Source organism: Planococcus citri, chromosome 4 (assembly GCF_950023065.1).
Source record: "Planococcus citri chromosome 4, ihPlaCitr1.1, whole genome shotgun sequence".
Taxonomy (NCBI): Eukaryota; Metazoa; Arthropoda; class Insecta; order Hemiptera; family Pseudococcidae; genus Planococcus; species Planococcus citri.
In genome coordinates, this window is record NC_088680.1 from 38,260,486 (window position 1) to 38,280,696 (window position 20,211).

The following is a 20,211-nucleotide window of genomic DNA, read 5'->3' on the forward strand; positions in this document are numbered from 1 at the left end:
GTGGTACTACTGCAGTACTACTAATCTATGATTTTTTTGCATGGGTTTACACGTAAAAATCTGCCATTGATCAATATTCTTGAAAAATTTTTTGGCACCAGTGGGGATCGAACTCGAGTCCCCGGTTCTGTGAATGGAATCCTTGCTACCTATGCCACCAGAGCACTTGGTAGAAGTGACTAAAGATTTATATACTAAGATGAAACACGCGCGCAAAATACCACATTTACGCTCGTTTTTCAGCAAATATGCGAATAAATACGCTATGAAATATTTGCGTAGCGTATTTTTGTGGCTGGTTTTTTCAACGTGCAAAAATACGCCACATAATTAGAAGTGTGGCAGCTTTACACAATAAAAATACGCTACAAAATATTCTTGTGGCAAGTTTATCAGCAGAAATTTTTTTCTGCTGTGCAGAAAATGTGACAACCTAAAAAGTCGCTTCAAATTACGCCCATGAATTGAAGCGCGATTTTGAAAACTGTAAAATCTGCTGCATGGCAGCAGTTTGAAGTCGCGTTGAAGTACAAAACTCCAATTAAACTGCTCTTTACCGCGTATTTATTGGCAGAAGGGCAGATTTTCACCCAACTGGGTGGATTCTGCATCCAAAATCTAGCTGTCACATTTTGCCTCATTTTCAACGTTGAATTATTCATCCATTATATACCATCAACGGTTCACCTGGTCAACGATCGTCCTCTGGCTCCTTCTACTCTGCCTTACACAAATATCATCTCCATGGCATCCGCTCTTCTCAGCAGTCCAAAGTATGTGAATGTGAGTATACAGCCAAGGACCACTGTAGACAGTCGTTTAGTCACACTAATTTCACTAAAAATTGAGACATTAGTTCTTTCAGCCATTGAAGAAACCCTGAGCAGCCGCCTCCGGCACCACATTTCCATTGCATCAATCCGTTGCCAGTCCCCTGTGCGAATGGTCCAAGTCTCTGATGCGCAAAGGAACTCAGAGAAGACCAGCGTGTTTAACAGTCAAATTTTGAGGGTTCTGCACATAGCAAAATCACTCCATATTCGTTTCAAACAAGTCATCGCAGTTTTGGTGAGTTGGCAGCAGTCATGGATCTCAGCTTCACATCCAATCGGTGTTCTCAATGATGAATCCAAGGCAGGAGAATCTGTTCATGACTTTGATTCCACTGACGTCCTTGATCTCTGGCAAGTTGTTGGCCAGCTGGTCAATTACCATCAGCTTTGTTTTTGTTCTGTTGATCAATGATCAGTAGGCCCTATTGAGGCTGCAATCTCTGGTGCAGCGCTAGTGTGTTTGCATTGTTAAGAGCTGAAATAGGGGTATAGTTCCAAAAGTTGCTACCTCAATTAAATGCAAATTCAGGTGCCGCGCTAGTGTTGTTTAGTTGAAGTAGGGGTATTAATTCCGTAGGTTGCAACCTCAATCTTGCGCTGACTTTCTCCAGGCACTTGAGCAGCATGGATATGTACTTGACACTCCAGGCTACCAAAGTGGTGTAATTAGCACACTGTAGGTTGGTGATCTGTCAGCCACCTATCAGGACACCTCTGGGCCATTCATCAGCTCCATCTGAGTCATCTATCTGATTATATATGTAGATTAGGGGAATTCAAAATAAATTTAGGAAAATTAAGAAACCTGTCATAAAACCTTGGTGAATTTTATGTAAGTCAGTAATAATACTTCTTAAAAATTTTAATGCCTGACAGGAAGACCAAAAGTTTTTTTTCTTCAAAAAAATGCATACAAGGTTGATAAGCAATTTTTTTACTGTTTTCTCCCAAAAATCAGAGAAAAAAATCTCCACCACTGCGGACTGTATAACTCGAAGAATAGCAGTCCAAAATTTTAGGACAAAAGATTTTTGCAACTGAAAAGTTCTTGAAAATGAACTTTTTGCATTTTTGAAATTTAAAATGACTTTTCTCAGCTATTTCTGCACTTTTCAAGCTCATATCACTATTTTCCTCCAACAACTTGAGATTTTGATACTCCTTAATATCCCATTGTGCCATTTCAAGAATCTAGAATACTTATTCGTTTTCTAAAATTTCCACCATTTCCTAGATAGTTACTATAAACACACTACTTTTTTTATGTATAACTGGGATAGGACAAAAAGAAAAATGCCACCTAAAACACGTCTGTAGGTAGGTATTTAACGTAGAAAAACGGACTTTACAAAACACACCGGCTTTCAGTTTGACAATGATTTTTCAATCTGTTGTAAATGTTGGTGGTTTACACTTCAAAAAGTATACTTTTCCCCTTTTGAAACGCAGTAAAACACGCACGAATTGAAAAAAATCTTGCGCAGCACGCAAGATCAACCGACTTTTCCCTAGCACACATTGGTAATTTACAAAAAATTACGGGTAATTTACTAAGAATTGCTGGTACTGGTAATTTACCAAGAATTACCAGTAAATTACCAACCAAGAATTACCAGTAATTTACCAACGAAGAATTACCAGAAATTTACCAACTAAGACTTACGAGTAATTTACCAAAAAATACTGGCAATTTACCAACCAAGAATTACCAGAAATTTAATTTACCAAGAATTACCAGTAATTTACCAACGAAGAATTACTAGTAATTTACCAACCAAGAATTACCAGAAATTTACCAACCAAGAATTACGAGTAATTTACCAAAAAATACTGGTAATTTACCAAAAATCATTGGTAATTTACTAAAAACTACCGGTACAATTACCAAAAAGCACCAGTAATTTATTTCAAAAAAATTATCAAAAGTTACCTGTAATCAGCTAAAGTTATGCGTTTTTTACCAAAAATCACGAGTAATTCACCAAAAATAACTAATTATTTTATTTACTGAAAATTACTATTAATTTACCAAAAAAAATTATCAAAATTTACTGGCCAATTACCAAAAACTTTACGTTTTTTTAAAACAAAAATTACCAGTTATTCGCCAAAAATAACTATTGACTTGCAATTCGCGATTCCAATACTAGAAATTTTGAAAAATTTTGATTTTTGATTGCAAAAAAATTATTTAGGTACTTGATATACCAAAAAAAAAATTATCAAAAGTTACTAGCTATTCACCAAAAACTTTACGTTTTTTTTAAACGAGTACTTATTACAACCAGTTATTCGCCAAAAATAACTATTGATTTGCAATTCGCGATTCCAATACTAGAAATTTTGAAAAATTTTGATTTTTGATTGCAAAAAATTATTAAGGTAATATTAAAAAAATTAAAAGGATGAAATTAAAAAAAAAAATCAGTAAAAAAAATCGACAAAAAATTTTCATCTCTTGACTCGCGCGGGATTCGATCACCCGACTTCCGGCGCACCAATCTTCAACCTACACACCCTAACCACCACATCAGTTTGTTGGGAAGGAGCCATTTTCGAGATATAAGGGTTTACAAATATTTCAGCTTATCCATAACGTTGAAACACACTTAAACGTTCATATCTCGTAAACGGCTGAATCGATTTCGACCAAATTAAAAATTTCTCTAGTTCAGTATCACAGCAATATTTTGCCATCATCAGTTTCGACTTAAAGTTCGGAGCTTTTGAGTTCAGCGTGACACAAATTTGTACATAAATTGATATATAAATAAATACATACATACATACATACATAAATATTCTAGGGGGTAAACTCGTAACTTTTTTATAGATTAACCAGCAAACTCATAACGTTTTGACAAACTCGTAACCTTTTTAGGACGTGACTTTTCGATGAGGTGCCATATGAATCTACAAGGTGTGGGAAGTCTACTGGCAAAGTTTGAGCAGGGACGTGAGATTGCTGTTTATACAATTTCACTTTTGACTCAATTTTCAAATGAGTACATAGCCTAATTAATAGGTATGAGGATATGAGGAAAAGGTTTTTATTGCCAAGAATCATTTTTTACGTTTTTTACGTTCTGTTTGGTGATTCTGGTGGTTGAAGATGTCCTCTTTCACATGGCGTGGTCAAAAATCGTCAAAAATAAATTTTTGACTGCTGAATTTTAATTTTGAGTTGATTATACAGGGCCGAATTTTCGTGTTTTTCAATCTAAACATTGATTTTATGGGAAAAGTATGCATCATAGGAAAAAAATGCAATGAAGGAAATTGTAGAGAATTAAATTTCCTTTCTGCTCAGAGCTGGTTATTTTTCTGTAGGATGCTTTGTTAAAAAGGCATTTGCGAAAAACAGAGACGTATGAGACTTTAAAAAAAAAGCTTTCTTGAAAAATAGATGTTTCGGCAATGAGACACTTTCCACAGGTCACCAAAAAATCAAGTTAACGAATATAACGCGGCCTAACATCGAGTACTATCAGGCCTACGGGGTGACGCGTCGAGCGCATGCACAGCAACGAAGTTATAGAAGGGTCTTGAGATTGCTGTTTATACAAAACGTTACGAGTTTGCCTGTATGCGGCTATATATACATAGATATGCAAAGGGTACCTCTACGTCACCTTTTATATACTCACGCGTTCTCTTGGTCACCAAAATCGGTGACGGAGGCGTTTTGCCGGTGACGAAAACGTTGCCCTGTGTATACCAAGTGCAAACGGTTTGTTTTCCCCTGAAACGTAAAAGGGGAAAAGTTTGTCCGGTGACGAAAAGGTCATGTATACACCTACTGTATACAGATTTTAAAATTTTTGTTCCATCAACACGGACATACCCTCGACGTCACCGTATATAAACAGTACCTTTTGGTCACCGCCTTTTTAAATGCTTCCAGTTGTGTTATATTTTCGTATTCGTAGCCAGCGCAGTTGCAATCTATTAGGCAAGGCAGCAGGTGACAATTTGGTATAGTCAATATCTTTTTAAATACACAAGGTCACGGAAGAGATCAGTTTATAATCGGAGGCAAATTGGTACCATTCTCGTACATTTTTTTTGTATAAGCTTAAAGCATGTAAATCAAGTGGGGAAAAGAGTATAAGCACTATAACAACTGTGCTGGTTACAAATATGAAGTAAATACACCTCCGGAGGCATTTAAAAGCCTGGTGACCAAAAGGTACTGTTTATGTATGGTGACGTCGAGGATACTTAGGTCCATATATATATATATATAAACTTATCTCGTTTGGTGCCATACGTCTTATCGTGATCAGCACACTCCAAAACGTCAAGAAAACCCACCCCCACCCAAATCCCGAACCTTCATGACAAATACAATACCTTCACTTTTCGTGCGAAAAGTCGGTAAAAGTGAAAAAATACTCTATCGGAGGTTTTAAATTTCCGTCAAATGTCGCGCGCATTTGATCGTTGATAAAAAATAAATGAAAATATCAGCCACGGTTGAATGAGTTTAATCATGGATATGCGCCGAAAAAAAAAACACGTTAACAACGATTTCTATCAATAAAATGTAATTTGAACGTTTAGTCGTACCTAATGTAGAATAAGGATGTAGGTTGAAAACGGAAAAGGCGAGACAGACAGAATGGTAACTAGGAACAGTACATTAGGGTTGTAAACGCGTATATAAAAGCTCCATTTAAATTTTCATTACGAGCCGAATCTCTCAACACAGAACCGATGAGTTGAGGGTTAAAAAAAAAAAACAAGAATTCACGTTTTCATCGACAGCGTTGAATAATTTCGTCAATTTTTGCTTTCAGTTTTTTTTTGGGGGTCGTCCAACGCCAAAATCGAAGATGAGTTTTACCTTTTCGAATTATTAATTCGCTTAATTCCAATCGCTACGTCTTAAAAAACTTTTCACCAACTTATGCGTTAGCTGGTTTTTTCCCTAGACGAATAAAGAATAATAAAAATCAATTCGCCATTCGAGTTTTTTTTTCTCGTTCGCAAATCGAACGATTGAAGCGAACAGACTTGTCAAAGTAGATACCGCAAGCACTGGCAACTAAAACATGGTTCCTCCAAAATTGGAAAATTTTTCCCCGTAAGATTGATGACGATGGAATTCAGTCCGAGAATGTATGGTGAACACCTAGCACGACGACGATGACGACGACCGCAAAAAACCCACCGCTGAAATGCGTCGAAGAAGTATTAGGTACCTCGCAGCATCACAATTTACATCGTGGCGAAGAGATGATAACGCCGCATCCGTGAAATGCGCCTATAAGGAAGTGATTAATTAATTGTTATAAGCCGCCGGAGTGATGTATTCGGGAAAGACTTGTCAGATGTGTTTGTTAGGTGGAAATAGTATCTCGTTTTAAATGTCGAGTACATTTTGAATGAGTAATGTTCTTGGTAAAAGTTTCCCATTTTAAGGATTCATTTGGTTGTGAAATTACCAAGACGTGACATTGTTGCAAGGTGGATATCAATCGTTGCCTAAAGGCCTTTATTTCGGACTGCGAATCGAAAGAAAACGATTTTTCTTCCAAGTGTCGTATAAGGAATTATATCCTAGCGAATTCCTGCCTGCGTAATGTGAAAACTATTCATTTATAGACCGAAAAGCATTCGAAGGGTTTGAATTTATTCGAGGACTGTTAAGTTGATGGCGAAACTAATGTCAGTTTTGAATTTGGTGTCGTTGAAAATCTTAAATCGATAGAGATGGCTGGTTTTTATTTTCAAAAAATTTCAATAGAAAAAAAAAGAACAAATCCACCTAGGTACTTTTAGGTTCTTAAACTGCCCAAATTTTTTGTAAAAATCAGTGACGTGTAGCCAGGATTATTCCAAGGGGAGGGCAAAATGAGATTTTTTAGCATTAGAATTTAATACTTTGAGATGATTTTGAAAAATCTTAATTACTAAAATTCAGAAAAAATTACTTCTTAAGTCTTGAGTAAAATTTTCTCGAAAAAAAACTTTGTGTGATTTTTTTAAAAATTTACTCACTTGGGAAAGTAAATCGCATCTTTTCTAACCACAAAGCACGCCACTGGCTAAGATTTCTCCAAAGTTTCCGTAAAAAAAAACTCGAAAAATTGCATGAAAATCATTGAATTCCCTCGAATAAATCTCTGGCATCATAAACAGGATTTTTTCTGTTCTCTTTGCTTCTCGTTAAGTACACGTTCGGATCGTTATTTATTACGAATATACGAGTAACTTTCAATTCACAAATTTTGAATTGTCAATTTTGCAAATCTGAAAATTCTGTGAAATCAGCACTTTTCATAAAGTTGAAAGAAACGAAGAAGTTGAAGAATTACCTAATCAGCTTTCTCAGCTCTTTTGATTTTAACAAAAAAACAAAATATGTGAAACTTTTAAAAGTTTTGTATAAATTAGTAGACTCTCTTTAATATTAAAGAATGCATTGAGGCATGAAAAAAGAAAAATTCAGGTTGCATCGAATTAACATCGGCAAAAAAATTGTTGAAATAATCCTAAAAGATGCTCCCGGATTCACCTTCAGCTGAAATTCAACAATTGATAGTAATGTTATAAGTACCTACTCGAGGAAATGAATAAAAAACTATAAATTAAAAGCGGTTGTCCACTTGACGAATTGAAGGAATGTCTACTTTGAAAAATTTACTTACCAAAAATAAAAAAAGCGTTTGGATCATTTTAATGATTTTCCGGATCAATAATAATACTAGAGCAGGCGAACAAAAAATGTTACCATGACCCAAATTTGAGTTGCTTTTAATGTAAAAAATTTCGGATTTACTCCTTTTAGGTCACTATTAGATCAAAAAAATGTACCTAGCATGGCACCCAGCATTCTCATATCCAAAAGAAAAAGGAACAAAAAAACTGCACATGAAAATTTAATTAAATTAAAACAATTGTTACAAAATGTAAATAAAAAAATTATTATGTTTACATGGAAAATTTTACGAGTAGGTTCATATAGGTATTATAGTGGATCGTCTTTGATTTTTTTGTGTTTTTTTTTGAACTTAGTGCGGGGATTGAAAAAAAGTTTGGTGCTACATTACATCATCAAAAGACCACAAAAATTCTCATTCGTGGCTTGAACCTTTACTTTTTTTCTCATAAAAGATTCAAAACAATAAATTTTTACCCATTTTTTAAAATGAAATCGATTGTGTTAGAAACTTCGTTCGAAAATGAAAAATAACAACTTTGCATTTTTGTGGGGAGGGGGAGACTTTTCTATCAATCAAAAATTTGTTCGAATTTGAGTGATGACATCGCGAAAATTGTTCCAAAAATTGCGGGTGAAAGTGGTCGAATCTCAATAAATATTCCATAAGGGCGATAAGATCTCAAGTCAATTATTACAAATAGGTAACACACAATACCACTCTTCAACTGTCTGAACTACTTGTAAATGCACTAAGCTTCTCAGCAACCCGTTTCAAGAAACATTTACATAATCCTAAACTACGAGTTTTATCACAGAACAACTGCAACGGATTGCTTTGATTATGATGAAGCAACACATCGTCGTAATATTGTTTCACTTGTTGAGTACCTTCGGTGACCAGAACACCAATTGAATTCGTAACATCGCCTCCAAACTCGTTAACTTTTGATTTCAACAAATCAAAACCGTTGTTTACAATAGCAGTTACTCCGCTAGCTTTCTCTTTAAACCAATTCCATATGCCTGCACCAGGGATTGATTTTCCACCCCCGTGAAAACTTTCAATGAAAGGTGTGATGATTTGCTCGCCCATATCGCATGCTTTATCGCAAGCGCAATCCCATGCCATAGTGGAGGCAGCTCTAATTTTAAGAAACAAAACAATAGGTACGAATACAACGAATATGAAAAGCATGAAGTTTGTGTAATACCTAGGTAAATAATTCTTACAGAGATACCGGATCTATCATTTTTGACATAGCGTTGAAATCAGTCAAGTTAGCAGGAGAAAGTTCCACCATGGAAATCGATGCGAGAAATATAAGTAAACGTTTCATTTTTGCACGACTTTTCACTCGTTTTTAGTCACTTTTTTCGAAGTGTTGCACTGTTTGATATAAATTGATTGAATGGCTAAATTTCGCGTTGTTAAAAAAACAGAAATTATATTCGTTTTATGGAAGTAGTTCGAGCGTTTCGCAAATTACCACGTTTGCTGGAAAGAAATACGACGATAAAAGTTGGCAACTGAATTATATCTACATTTTTTAATGGGTTTTCGATATCGTTACAAGAACCTGTAAATGAGTACCTACATACATTATAATGTAAGTGCCTCAGCCAAGGTGTATAAAGTTGAAATATCCGAGTCTCGTAAAAATTTGTTTTTAGTTCAAACCCAACATTATACACTTCGAAAAAGAACCAAAACTTCTAAGAACGAACAAAATTACTTTCAGATTTTTAAGATGGGGAGGGGCTCAAAATCGCCATATTTTACTAGGAATGGGAAAAGAAAACTGGAATGATACACGGAGTTCTTCAAAAAAAAAAAATCCGATAATTCATATTTTTTTCTCACAAAGTGATGTTGTAAGGAACATGACAAACATGATGAATGCGCGAGTGGGAGTTACTCAAATAAAACAAGGCTCTCCTAGCATGTATACTCAAGTGGAATATCTACAATACATATTTCAGGTATTTCAAGTAGGTATCTATTGTGTACCTAATCGAATGGACTTAGAAGTACTGTATTACCTATTTCAGTATCTTAAATAGCGACAATTCGAATGAAATTTTTTTCTCAAAAGAAAAATCAAAGCCCAATCAAATTGCCAAAAACGAGAGATAGACTTCGCCAGTTCAATCAGTTTCAGGAGAGGAGAGGAGAGGAGACCTTTTGACGGGATAAATCATCATTGGAGTAAGTTATAGAACCCAGTCCGGACGTTAGAGTAGTCCCCTATTCCCCCTTTTTAGAGAGCTGTTTTGGCACTCAGTCTCGTTGTTGGATCACCTCCCTCCCCTAGCCCTTTTTTGGAAAAATCTTCGGGTAGAGCTGGTGAAATGATAGCCCTTCCAATGCGGCCAAAATCCGTGAAAAATGAAAATTACCTACATATGTGGATCTAGTATTGATAGAACATGTTTAGCTCACAATCATGTCCCTACACACTACACAGTTTAGCCTCTCTAGGTCGTCGACTGTCTGCTTGTCTGTCTCGTCAAAATCACCTGCTGCGTAAGGCCACTCAAGTTCATTAGCCCATCTGTTTCACCTCTCAAAACCATAAACCTGTCTCTTATTTGGCTGCCTGATCCACCTTTTAAGGTCACTAACCTACTTGTCTATATAAGACTCTCAAGGTAGTCTGACTTCCCGTTTGATTTCTTGAGGTCATTGACCCGCCTGTCTGTCTATCTGTCTGTCTGCCTGACCCCTTAAGGTCATTGACCTATGTGCCTGCACTCTCGAGGCCGCACTGACCAACCAGTCTGGTTTCCCAAAGTCATCTGTCTGTCCTCTTAAGGTCATTGACCCGTCTGTCTGGCCTCATACGGTCACTGATCTACTTGACCAGCCTCTCATTGCTGTCTGTCTGCTTGTCATGGCCGCTCGAGGGTATATGTTTTCCAAAGTTGTCTGTCTGCTTTTCTGTACTGTAAAAGTCATAGGTCCGAGTGTGTGGCTTCACAAGGTTGTCTGGCTGTCCATTGTCCGCCCGTTCGGCCTCTTAAGGTCATTAACCTATCTATTTCGCTTTTTATAAGGTCGTCTGTGTTACTGGCTGGCCTCTAAAGGTCATTGACTTGTCTGTGTCACCTCTAAAGGTCGTGAAAAATTCCTCAAAAATAAAAAAATGTTTGAATCAGTCAAATAATGTCTGTAACCCATAGTACTGGATTGGACGAACAGACATGTTAATATGACTAATTGTCTATCTTCAAAATTTAAGGGGCAAACTTGATTCAAATTTTCCAAATTTTGAGTGCCCCAAATTTGAATTTCTAAATTGTGTTTGCCCCTTCAATTTTGAAGATAGGCAATTGGTCATAATAACATTTTTTGTTTGCCAACTCGAGTGCTATGGGTTAGAGACATCATTATTGAATGATTCAAACATCTTATTTTTGATGAATTTTTCAAAATTGGTAAATTTTAGTCCAAAAATGTGGTAATTTCATCAATTTGCAGACAGTAAAAAAATGTTTGTATTATTTAAATGATGCCCCTAACCCATAGTACTTGAGTGGATAAACAAAAAAAGTTATTATGACCAATTGCCTATCTTCAAAATTGAAAGGGCCAGCACAATTTCAAAATTCGAATTTGGGGCACTCAAAATTTGGAAATTTTGAATCAGGGTTGCCCCTTCAATTTTGAAGATAGGCAATTGGTCATAATAACTGTTTCTAATTTATTACACCAAAAATTTTAATTTTTCTTATATTTTCGTAGGTAATTTTATGTTGATAACTTATTGATAATCATTGTAATAACAGTAAACATTTTCAGATTCGCGCATGCGCAGAAGGCAAACCTCGACCAATTGATGAACTGTGTTCAAGACCATTGCCTTATGGGTGCTAGCAGTCCATATCTAAAAAGTCAATGCAGTGGCCTCTTGAGGTCATTGACTTGAATGTCTGGACTCTAAAAGCCACTGACCTACCAATTATTTTTTAATGAAGTGAGGGAGGAAAGGGAGGTGTTCTAACGTCAGGACTGAGTGCTCTAAACAGTTCTATCGATGCTCTATCCTTTCACACAATTTTTGCAGCACAGGTTGGGCTGGTGAAGTTTTTTTTTTAACAGAGGCGGAGAATGAGCGTCACTCTAAAGTCTGGACAAGGTGTTTTAACTTATTCCAATGATGCTCTATCCCTTCAAGGAGGTCCTCCCTAGGTCGACGAAATCTATCTAAAAAACGAGCTAGAAATTCGCTTGCCATAAATAGATCAGTGAACTATAAGCAACTGAATCGAGAATAAATCTCAGTGACTCTTGTAACCTTGCAAAGTTAGAAGACGAGGATTTTTGAAATATGGTACGAACATGCTGATAACTAAGTAGTAACTTCACCATATGCTGAGATACATTAATGGCTAATGAGTCAACATTGTATAAAATTGATCACTTGAGAAACTACCGAAAGGTACAAACATCTTCTTCCAAACCTCTCGAAGAGTACATCCGCAGCAATGTTATAATCGCATCTTAAACTTGGCTCACATTATGCACGTACTTACTACCTTTAATAAATAATTACTCGGTATTTAAACTCGTTGAAACACTCGTTACTTTCGCAAATATGGCGCACCGCCGAGGCTAAGACAGAAGTAAAATTATAGCATCCTACTTGTCTATATGAAAAACTTACTCTCTGCTCCTTTTGTAGACAACCGAGAGAGTTAACGATTCAGCTTATTAGGTACCTACGAAACCGAAGTGTAAAGACGCAAGAGAGTACGACAAAGCGGGCGAAACTCCTTTATTAAATGCAAACTAATCCTTTTTATCTAATTAAAATAAAATGCACAGAAGCTTTGATTCGCTTAAATGCGAGAATATCAAAGATAATACAATTTACGAATTAATGAACTGTACACGATGGCGGTGAAGGCGTTTCATTGTTTTCAGGCTATCTGCTACGTCGCTTATAAATGGTACCATTTCCTCGATGCAATATCTTTGAATTATTTCACCCATGGTCTCGCATTTTACACTTATTGTTCGCCAGATTCTCATCATTATTCGATGTAATTACATTTTGTTTTCGCATAATGCGCCACATCGCACTATACCGAACCGAAAACGCGTACCAAGATGTTTCCACAGTTTACCTTTTTGCTTTGTGATGCGGACAAAGATATCTTAGTGTATAGATTAAGCTGAGGTACCTTTTCTCAAACCACTAAATGATGTATGGTATAAGGTTGCTTCTTTTTAGTCAACTGACTTGTGCTTGACTGTCAGTGAACTGGATCGAGTCAATTCGCGTATAAGATGAGTTGATTACACATGAATTTGATTCTCAATGAGATAGGTACCTTCTTATTAAAAAAAATTAACGTATACGAAGCCTCAAGGTACCTACATGATCAAGGCATTCAAGAGCATACGTTTTAAGTACCATTTTCTTGTATTTGTTTTTTTTCTACACGTAGGTACTTAAATACACATTACGTATTCACAAAAGTATATTTTTAAAATGTCTGTTCCTTTGAATCGAAATAAGTAGGTATATATCAACGAATACGAGTAAATTTCATCCCTCTGGTTTCACATCCCATTTCACAAGACTCAATTTCACCTCCCTCCTGCCACCGTTCTTCTTCAAATGTCAATTATTATGTGGTATGCGTTTCGTCGAGCAATTCAAAGATGTTTTATTTGGATGGCGCAAAAAATCCGTTTTCAGCCAAAAATAAATAAACGAGGGAGCTTTTGAATACTAATGGAGGACTTTTTTTTCTGGATGAACGGCGCGGCGTCGCTCGTTTTCGGGTTATTTATAACTATAAGCTCGATCGTTGGACGAATTTTTAGCATATTTTTTATTCATTTTCAATACCCTCGTCCGAAGACGTCCTCTTCGCGGAAGATGGATTACTCGGTATTTTCATCTTGTTATGAGGAAATGAAAGAGTAATGAGAAATGGCAGCATTTTCGGTAGGTAAATGATTAAAATATGGAAACTTTTTAAGCTTATAAGAATCGAAGGAGGCGCAAACGTAAAACTTGAAAAAGTATCTATCAAGGGGGAAAATGATATTTTTATTCAAGAATTAAATTTTAAAATCATCATGTTTCCAATTAGCGCCACTACAGAACACAAACTTGAGAATATTTTCCACAGTAAAACAAAGACAAAATACATAACTAGGTACCTACCTACGTATTCACGATAGAGCTAAATAAAGATCAAAATAGGTATACTACGTCATTTTGAATTAAAATCTGATCCTGTTGGGATAAAAACCTCACATCTATTCAAAACAAATGGTATACGACTACAAATTGACAACCTCCGCATAAAAACACCTTCGTCGTCGTGCGAAACAACGAGTCTTTCATAAACTTGGAAACTTTTGTAAAAACTAATCAAAACACCTGGTAAAAATACCTATCGATGCAAATTTCAATTCTACAACAGAACGTTATCACCCACACACGCATTAATTTTATCACAATCATTGTACTTTTCGGTGAATCCCAACACCCTGTAGGATTTATTTTCAACAACGACGAGAACCACTTAATGTGAAATTAACGCTTGTAAATATTCGAATTAAATCCGCCTTTGTACAGTATACCTATTTATACCTACCGACGACAGCGTGGAGTGAAATCGACTCCCTAAAGCCGAATAATTATCGAGTCCTATGTATATAGGTAACAATAAAAGCAATTTATAAATATCTTATCGTATTCGAGTGTATGAAATTTCCTTCTTGTTTCAGCATCGGTATTTTGGGCGTATATACGCAAGAAAACGAAATATTACGAAACAAAAAAAAACCTCGATCGTCTGATACATTTGAAAAATTTAATTTAGACGATGCAACGAACGTAGAATCAACGTTGAAATTGTAGCGACAGCCAGAAGAATACTGTACCGAGTATATCAAGAGTAGGTAGAGGTACCTACTAACAAGATGAAATTTTTATAAAAATTTCAACGATTGCGTCGCGTTGTATAAAGAGAACACGAAGAACGTGTTTTTATTTTTTACCCCATTTTTAAAACCGTTTCGTAATAAAGACGTAGAAAAAAAAATAATTCAACAATTTCAGCAACGAGATTAGTTTTATTAAAAAAAATAATAAAGGAAGAAAAAAAGGCGTGCATTTTTTCGTTTTTTTTTAAACGTAAATTCTTTCTTTAAAGATTGAATTTGTTCGAACGATTTTTTTAGTTTTAAAGTTTCCATTAAATGTGAATTTATACAAGAAAGTAAGTTTAGTATTTATGGTGTGACTCAGTAGCAAACCATACCCCTTCATCTGGGTTACTAAATGGAACTCTAACAATATGGATGCTAGAGTCAAGTCAAGTACCTACATAGGTACCTACCTACCTAATTCGCAAACTTCGACGAATTTAAAAATTCATATGTAACAGATGACTCTGATTCATCTAATAGTTAAAATTGAAGAAACAGTTCAATTTCTAGAATACCTCAATCTTAGCAAACCAAGTTTCGAATATTCTCAGATCATTTGGTTTGATTATTTCTCATAGAGTCAATAAGGAAATAAACAATCCATAGCTTACCTTTTTCCATCACCTTTCATTTGATTTTGATTCACATTTTTACCCCGAAAAGTTCATAAAATTGATACAGAAAGATATCAAATGGTACATACCTGAAAACAAAGAAAACAAAAAAAACATCAATTTAACACAAACTATAGGTATTCGTTCAATATTTCAGCTATATTAAGTAAAATTTTGCAAAATGTAAGGAACATAGTTAAAAATGGTTGAAAGTTGATTGAAGCTTTACAAAATTGACATTAAAACCACTGAAATTCGCCTTAAAAATTGATTTAAAAAATATTTGGATCATCGACCATTCTTTCAAACTCGAAAATCGATTTTTCAAAAATGAATTATGTAGGTACTTTGTCTGATAATGGTCTACCTATTTGTTCAATAAAAAATTGTATAGGTACCTACGTTAGAATTTTCGCAGTGTTGGTACTTGGTAGAAAAAAAATAATCTTAAGCGCGTTTGAACATTTCGAATTTCAGCTTTCAATTGAGAAAAATTAATTCTTTTATTAAAAAATAGAGAATATAAGTAATATGTATTTTAAAAAGTTGATCTTTTGAAGACCTATTTTTTTTTCAGGTCGAACACTATTTGGTTTTTTTTCCTCCCTCAAAATTTCTAGTTCAGACCTTAGAAATTCTAAATTGAACAAACAAAAATGTTATTTCAAACAAAACTTGGTAAAAATGGATCTGATATCTACGCGAATTGACAACACAAACACGTTTTGGGGTATGATCTATAGATCAACTCAAATCAAAACTGAAGCTGGGTCCCTCAACTTTGCTAAAATTTATCATAAGTTACGAGTTTTCTTTGATGGTCATAGTACAATATAAAATAACGACTTGAGGATTCTGGGGGGTTGAGCCTCGTAGCTTTAAAGCATTCGCGATTTCTCGTGAAAATAACAAACGTTGAAGGCTCTATCCTAATATTCTAGACTGGTTGAATTTTAAAATGAATAAAAAATTTAAAATTTAAGTAGGTATATTTACTGTTAGTCGCAATTTAAAAAGCTCAAAAAACTTTTTTTCATTAGGAAACTCAATTTTTTGTGATGAATACCAACACCAACATTATTGAAAACTGTTTCTTGAAGACTCGAAATTCGAAAATATAATATTTAATGTCCGTTTTTACTGTTTTTTTCTACAAACAAATTTTCGAAATGAAATTTTGAAATCCTTCAAATTTTCTTGAAAAATAGGTAAGTAATGTTGTACCGGTATCGATTATCCATCAATTTGAAAGTTTAACTTCGAATATTGGTTCATTTCATGAATCCGACCTCTGTAAGCCCTCCCCAAAGTCTCCAAAAAAAGGCCAAAGTGCTAAAAAAAAAAAAAAAAAATGAAAATTACCTGTGTATGTCTTTTTTTGGGTTTCAAGAGATTGTCCTTCCAGTGCCCCTTCAGTTCGCCAATTTCAAAGAATAATTTTGAGGATCATGGAAATATGGCAGACATGAGTTCTGATGTCTGCCTATGATCCAGTTTTAGATTTGCATGAGGTCTCAAATTCAAAAAATTAACAGATTTTCGACATCTTTATTTGTTTTTAAATCAACCCATTTTTGATCCTTCAGCCCTCTTCCCCTTTCAAGAATTTCTGCAAAATATAGTTTTCTGATTTCTGTTATTTTCAAGATCCTTTGAAAAAGCAATCAAGGTGAAAAATCATCAAAAATGAGCTCATGTGGGAGAGGACAGGACAGGCGAGGAATCTGTACCTACCACGATTGAAATTTTCTTGACAATTTTTTCCCATCAATACCTATAGGTACTTACCTAGTCGACGAAACAGTGCAGAAATCAAGACAATTTTTGGTAGTCAAAAAGCTTCAAATGACAGGAAAATTGTTGCTTATGAAAAAAAAGCAAAACCACCTACAAGTACGATTGAAAAAAATTCAAAAAACTTCCATGAATTTACTCTTGCTGTATAGTGTCTAGTATCCCTGAAGGTTTGAGAAAATTTGATTGAAAAATACCAAAAAAGTTGGAGGGATTAGGGGTGATTTACCGATCTGAAAATTTTGTCGTGTAGTTTTTCCACCAGGACCATCTTTCACCAGTTAATTTAAAAATCCTAGTCAAGTGCTGATTTGCCATTTTCAACAAAAATCCATACGCGATGTACATAACAACATCTGTTTCATTTTTACTGAAATTTTCACCACGACTCACTCAGCTTTTGTTGTGAAATCCTTTTCCCTGTATTTTTTTCCTATTTGCTTTCAAAAACTCTTCGATGCAATTTCATTTGATTTCGTAGTAACCTCGCATAACCTGACTAACTGATTCGCTCAATTACTTCACGAACCCAAAATGAATATTTTTTTCGCCATACAAAGCATCGACATTTTTTCCAAGTTGCTGTCGTCAACGCGATTATAAATTATACGAACACCGCATAAACAATGTTTTCATTTCATTGTAAACTTGAATGGCGACGACGTACCTTACCAAAACACGCCGCAAACAAGGAAGAGGAATTTTATTCGATTAAGTATGTTTTTCTACATAAGTATGAAAACCTTGACAGAGAGATGTGGCAAGGAATAGGCTGTCGGGTGACGAAAAAAACAAAAAGAACGTAGCCAATAAAGCAAACGATTTTAATTAAAATACTTAATTACTGGATTTCAGGTGTTGTGCAGTTGAGGGCTGAATCTGACTGAGATGTTATTGTGAGTGTTTCAGTCAATACTGTGTTTCGAAATACACAATTCGACCTCTTGTATTTCTCAATCTGCTTCGCGTTTCAAGTAATTTTTTGTGACGTTCCAATGCTTTATTTCGATTCGAGTGATTCTCTTTTAAATTGAAAGGCTCCTAATTACTCAACGATGGATGTAAAATAAGTTATAGGTGCCTATTTTTTTTCTTTAAAAAAATCAAAGATCGAGTTTGTTTTTTACCCCTTTATTTCAGTGAACTTTTTGGAATTCAAAGCACCAATATTCGCATAACGTGCATTTATAATTAAATATGCATGCAGAAAAAAATGTAAACCATAAATTCAACTAGCTTGAAATCATTTCATAATTAAGCTATTCGGTTTCGTATTTCATTGAAAGAAACAAAAGAATTGCTGTAAATTCCGAGTACATACGTACACTTTTGAAAACATACTAAGTACCTATAAATTATACATAAATGTCTATTTATTCGCTATACGAGTACGTAGCTCTCATCTATTGTCGACAAATTCTTTTTTCTACCCTATGAGTAGGTAATATTAACGGAAATGACTTTGGCTCGTTTGTTGGTTTCTTTTGATAGGTTATGTGAGATGAGAGAGAAAGGACGCGTGCTGAGAAGAATATGCTTTGTCAGCAACAAAAGCTAGTGAAATTTAAGTCTGTTATCCGGTTACCAGTTACCTATAGGTAGTATATACTTATACCTATGTATGTGTTTAAATACGTCAAGATCAAAGTTTCACCGGCAAACCATTAATTTTACAACGAAAAAGCTGGCAAAGTTGTAGAGTATGTGCTAAAGCGGATGTGGTATATACGAGTACGATTTCGCAAAAGTTAATTTCCTTTTGGGTAATATCTCCCGGGTGGCCGGCGTCGTCGCCGAGTACTCTTAACGTGGCAAATTTAATCGTCGCTTTTAGCGAGTATTTTTGATAAGCGACAGAAATAAATTTTCTATCGCGATAAGCCAACGGCTGCGGGGTTTGAAAATTACTCCGAAGTTATACTTACACTTAGAGTTAGAAGTAGGTACGTGCAATATACTGGTGTTATTAATCGAACGGGAAATTTGGAGATAACTTTAGCACTACCAGGATAATAAATTAGCTAGCATAGTACCTATTTCAAGTACCAGAAAAGAGGTTATATCATCGATACTTATTTGTAGCATGTTCTAGGTTTCAACTTTGGTTTCGCGAGACCTGCAAAACTAGAGAATAAGGTTGTAGATACCTACTCGTAATAGTGTCGAATATGTAAGATTTCCTATCGTAACATAGATTCCGGTTTTGATAAAGTTTCTCTTTCTTATTCGCGCAGGTAATTTCAACTCTATCATGCTTAAAAGTAATTTCAAGGAATTAATTTTCAGAGAATCGCGGGAAAGGGTCAAGTGGATATGATTGAACATACCTAATACCTACTATTTTGGTAGGTAACTGAGAAATTCTTAGGAATAATCAAAAATCTTGAATCGCGTTGTAGTATAGATGGCTATAATCTTGGAAGCCTTCGCATACTTGAACAAAATTGAAGCTAGATGTCGTTACTTGAATTCAGATTCGGTGTGTTGATGGAACTTTTGAATCTGGTTTCAAGTAACTTATGAATTTTCCGTTTATGAATTAGACGTACGTTTCCGCGTTCTTTTTCTCATTTTTTGATTTCTATTGTTATGTATTTTTTAATGTGATATTTTTTCATTTATTATAATGATTTGAGCTTGATTTGACTTTCGAGATTTATTTCGCGATTTATTGATTTATTACCTGGTGCTGACTTCATCGAGATGGCTGAGTAGAAGCCTAGCAACGGAGTTGCCGGTAATGGCAATTCTGCCATGATGTGGTGAGTGAGTGTTAGGTAAAATGTCCCTTTACGATATACCTTTATTATGAGGTTTTAGACTTAGTGATGTAAAAAAGATATAGCCGAATTTGGCTTAAATTTAGTTTATTTATTGATATGGTTCGATTATGAATCGCGATATAGGACTTCGGTCCTCTGTGTCATTTTTCTAAATTGAAATATCTCGATTTATGAGATTAACTTTCTGACCTACATTCACAATGGTGAAGTAATCGAATCAAATGTTAGGAATTTGATCTACCTTTGAATTCTAAAATCATATCGAGATGTCATCTCGATACCTTCTTGGCCTTTTCTAAATTTATTATCGTGTAGAAGATACTTTATTTTTCTTATGGTAATGGAAACTGATTTAATGAAGGTTATGTGGTGTAACTAGGTTTTTATTTTCTGTCCTATATCATTCCTACTTCCCAATGCTCGTATTATTCCATTCCCTATTTATCTTCTCCGATACTATCCTCCTACCTACCTATTATATTCCATCTTACGAACCATTTATTCCTTGATTAAAAATCCGTATTTTTCTATTTCTATACCACAGCGTATAAGCAGGGTATTCAGTCTG

General features: G+C 35.0%; 2 protein-coding genes across 3 annotated transcripts in view; both read right to left on the reverse strand.

Annotated features, from left to right (window-relative positions):
- LOC135842288 (pleckstrin homology domain-containing family G member 5) overlaps positions 1–20,211 on the reverse strand; it is a 187,655-nt gene that overhangs the window by 136,716 nt on the left and 30,728 nt on the right. The gene's annotated exons all lie outside the window — the stretch shown is intronic.
- LOC135844096 (uncharacterized) lies at positions 7,705–9,010 on the reverse strand. Its single transcript, XM_065362206.1, has 2 exons — positions 8,731–9,010; positions 7,705–8,642 (listed from the first exon to the last, which is right to left on the reverse strand). The coding sequence occupies exons 1-2, from the start codon at positions 8,835–8,837 to the stop codon at positions 8,222–8,224; spliced, it is 528 nt and encodes a 175-aa protein (XP_065218278.1). The 5' UTR covers positions 8,838–9,010; the 3' UTR covers positions 7,705–8,221.

Coding starts and splice junctions, on each gene's coding strand:
- LOC135844096 (XM_065362206.1), bottom strand. CDS start 8,837: ATGAAACGTTTACTTATATTTCTCGCATCGATTTCCATGGTGGAACTT. Junction 8,643..8,730: donor ATGATAGATCCGGTATCTCT/GTAAGAATTATT, acceptor TCTTAAAATTAG/AGCTGCCTCCACTATGGCAT.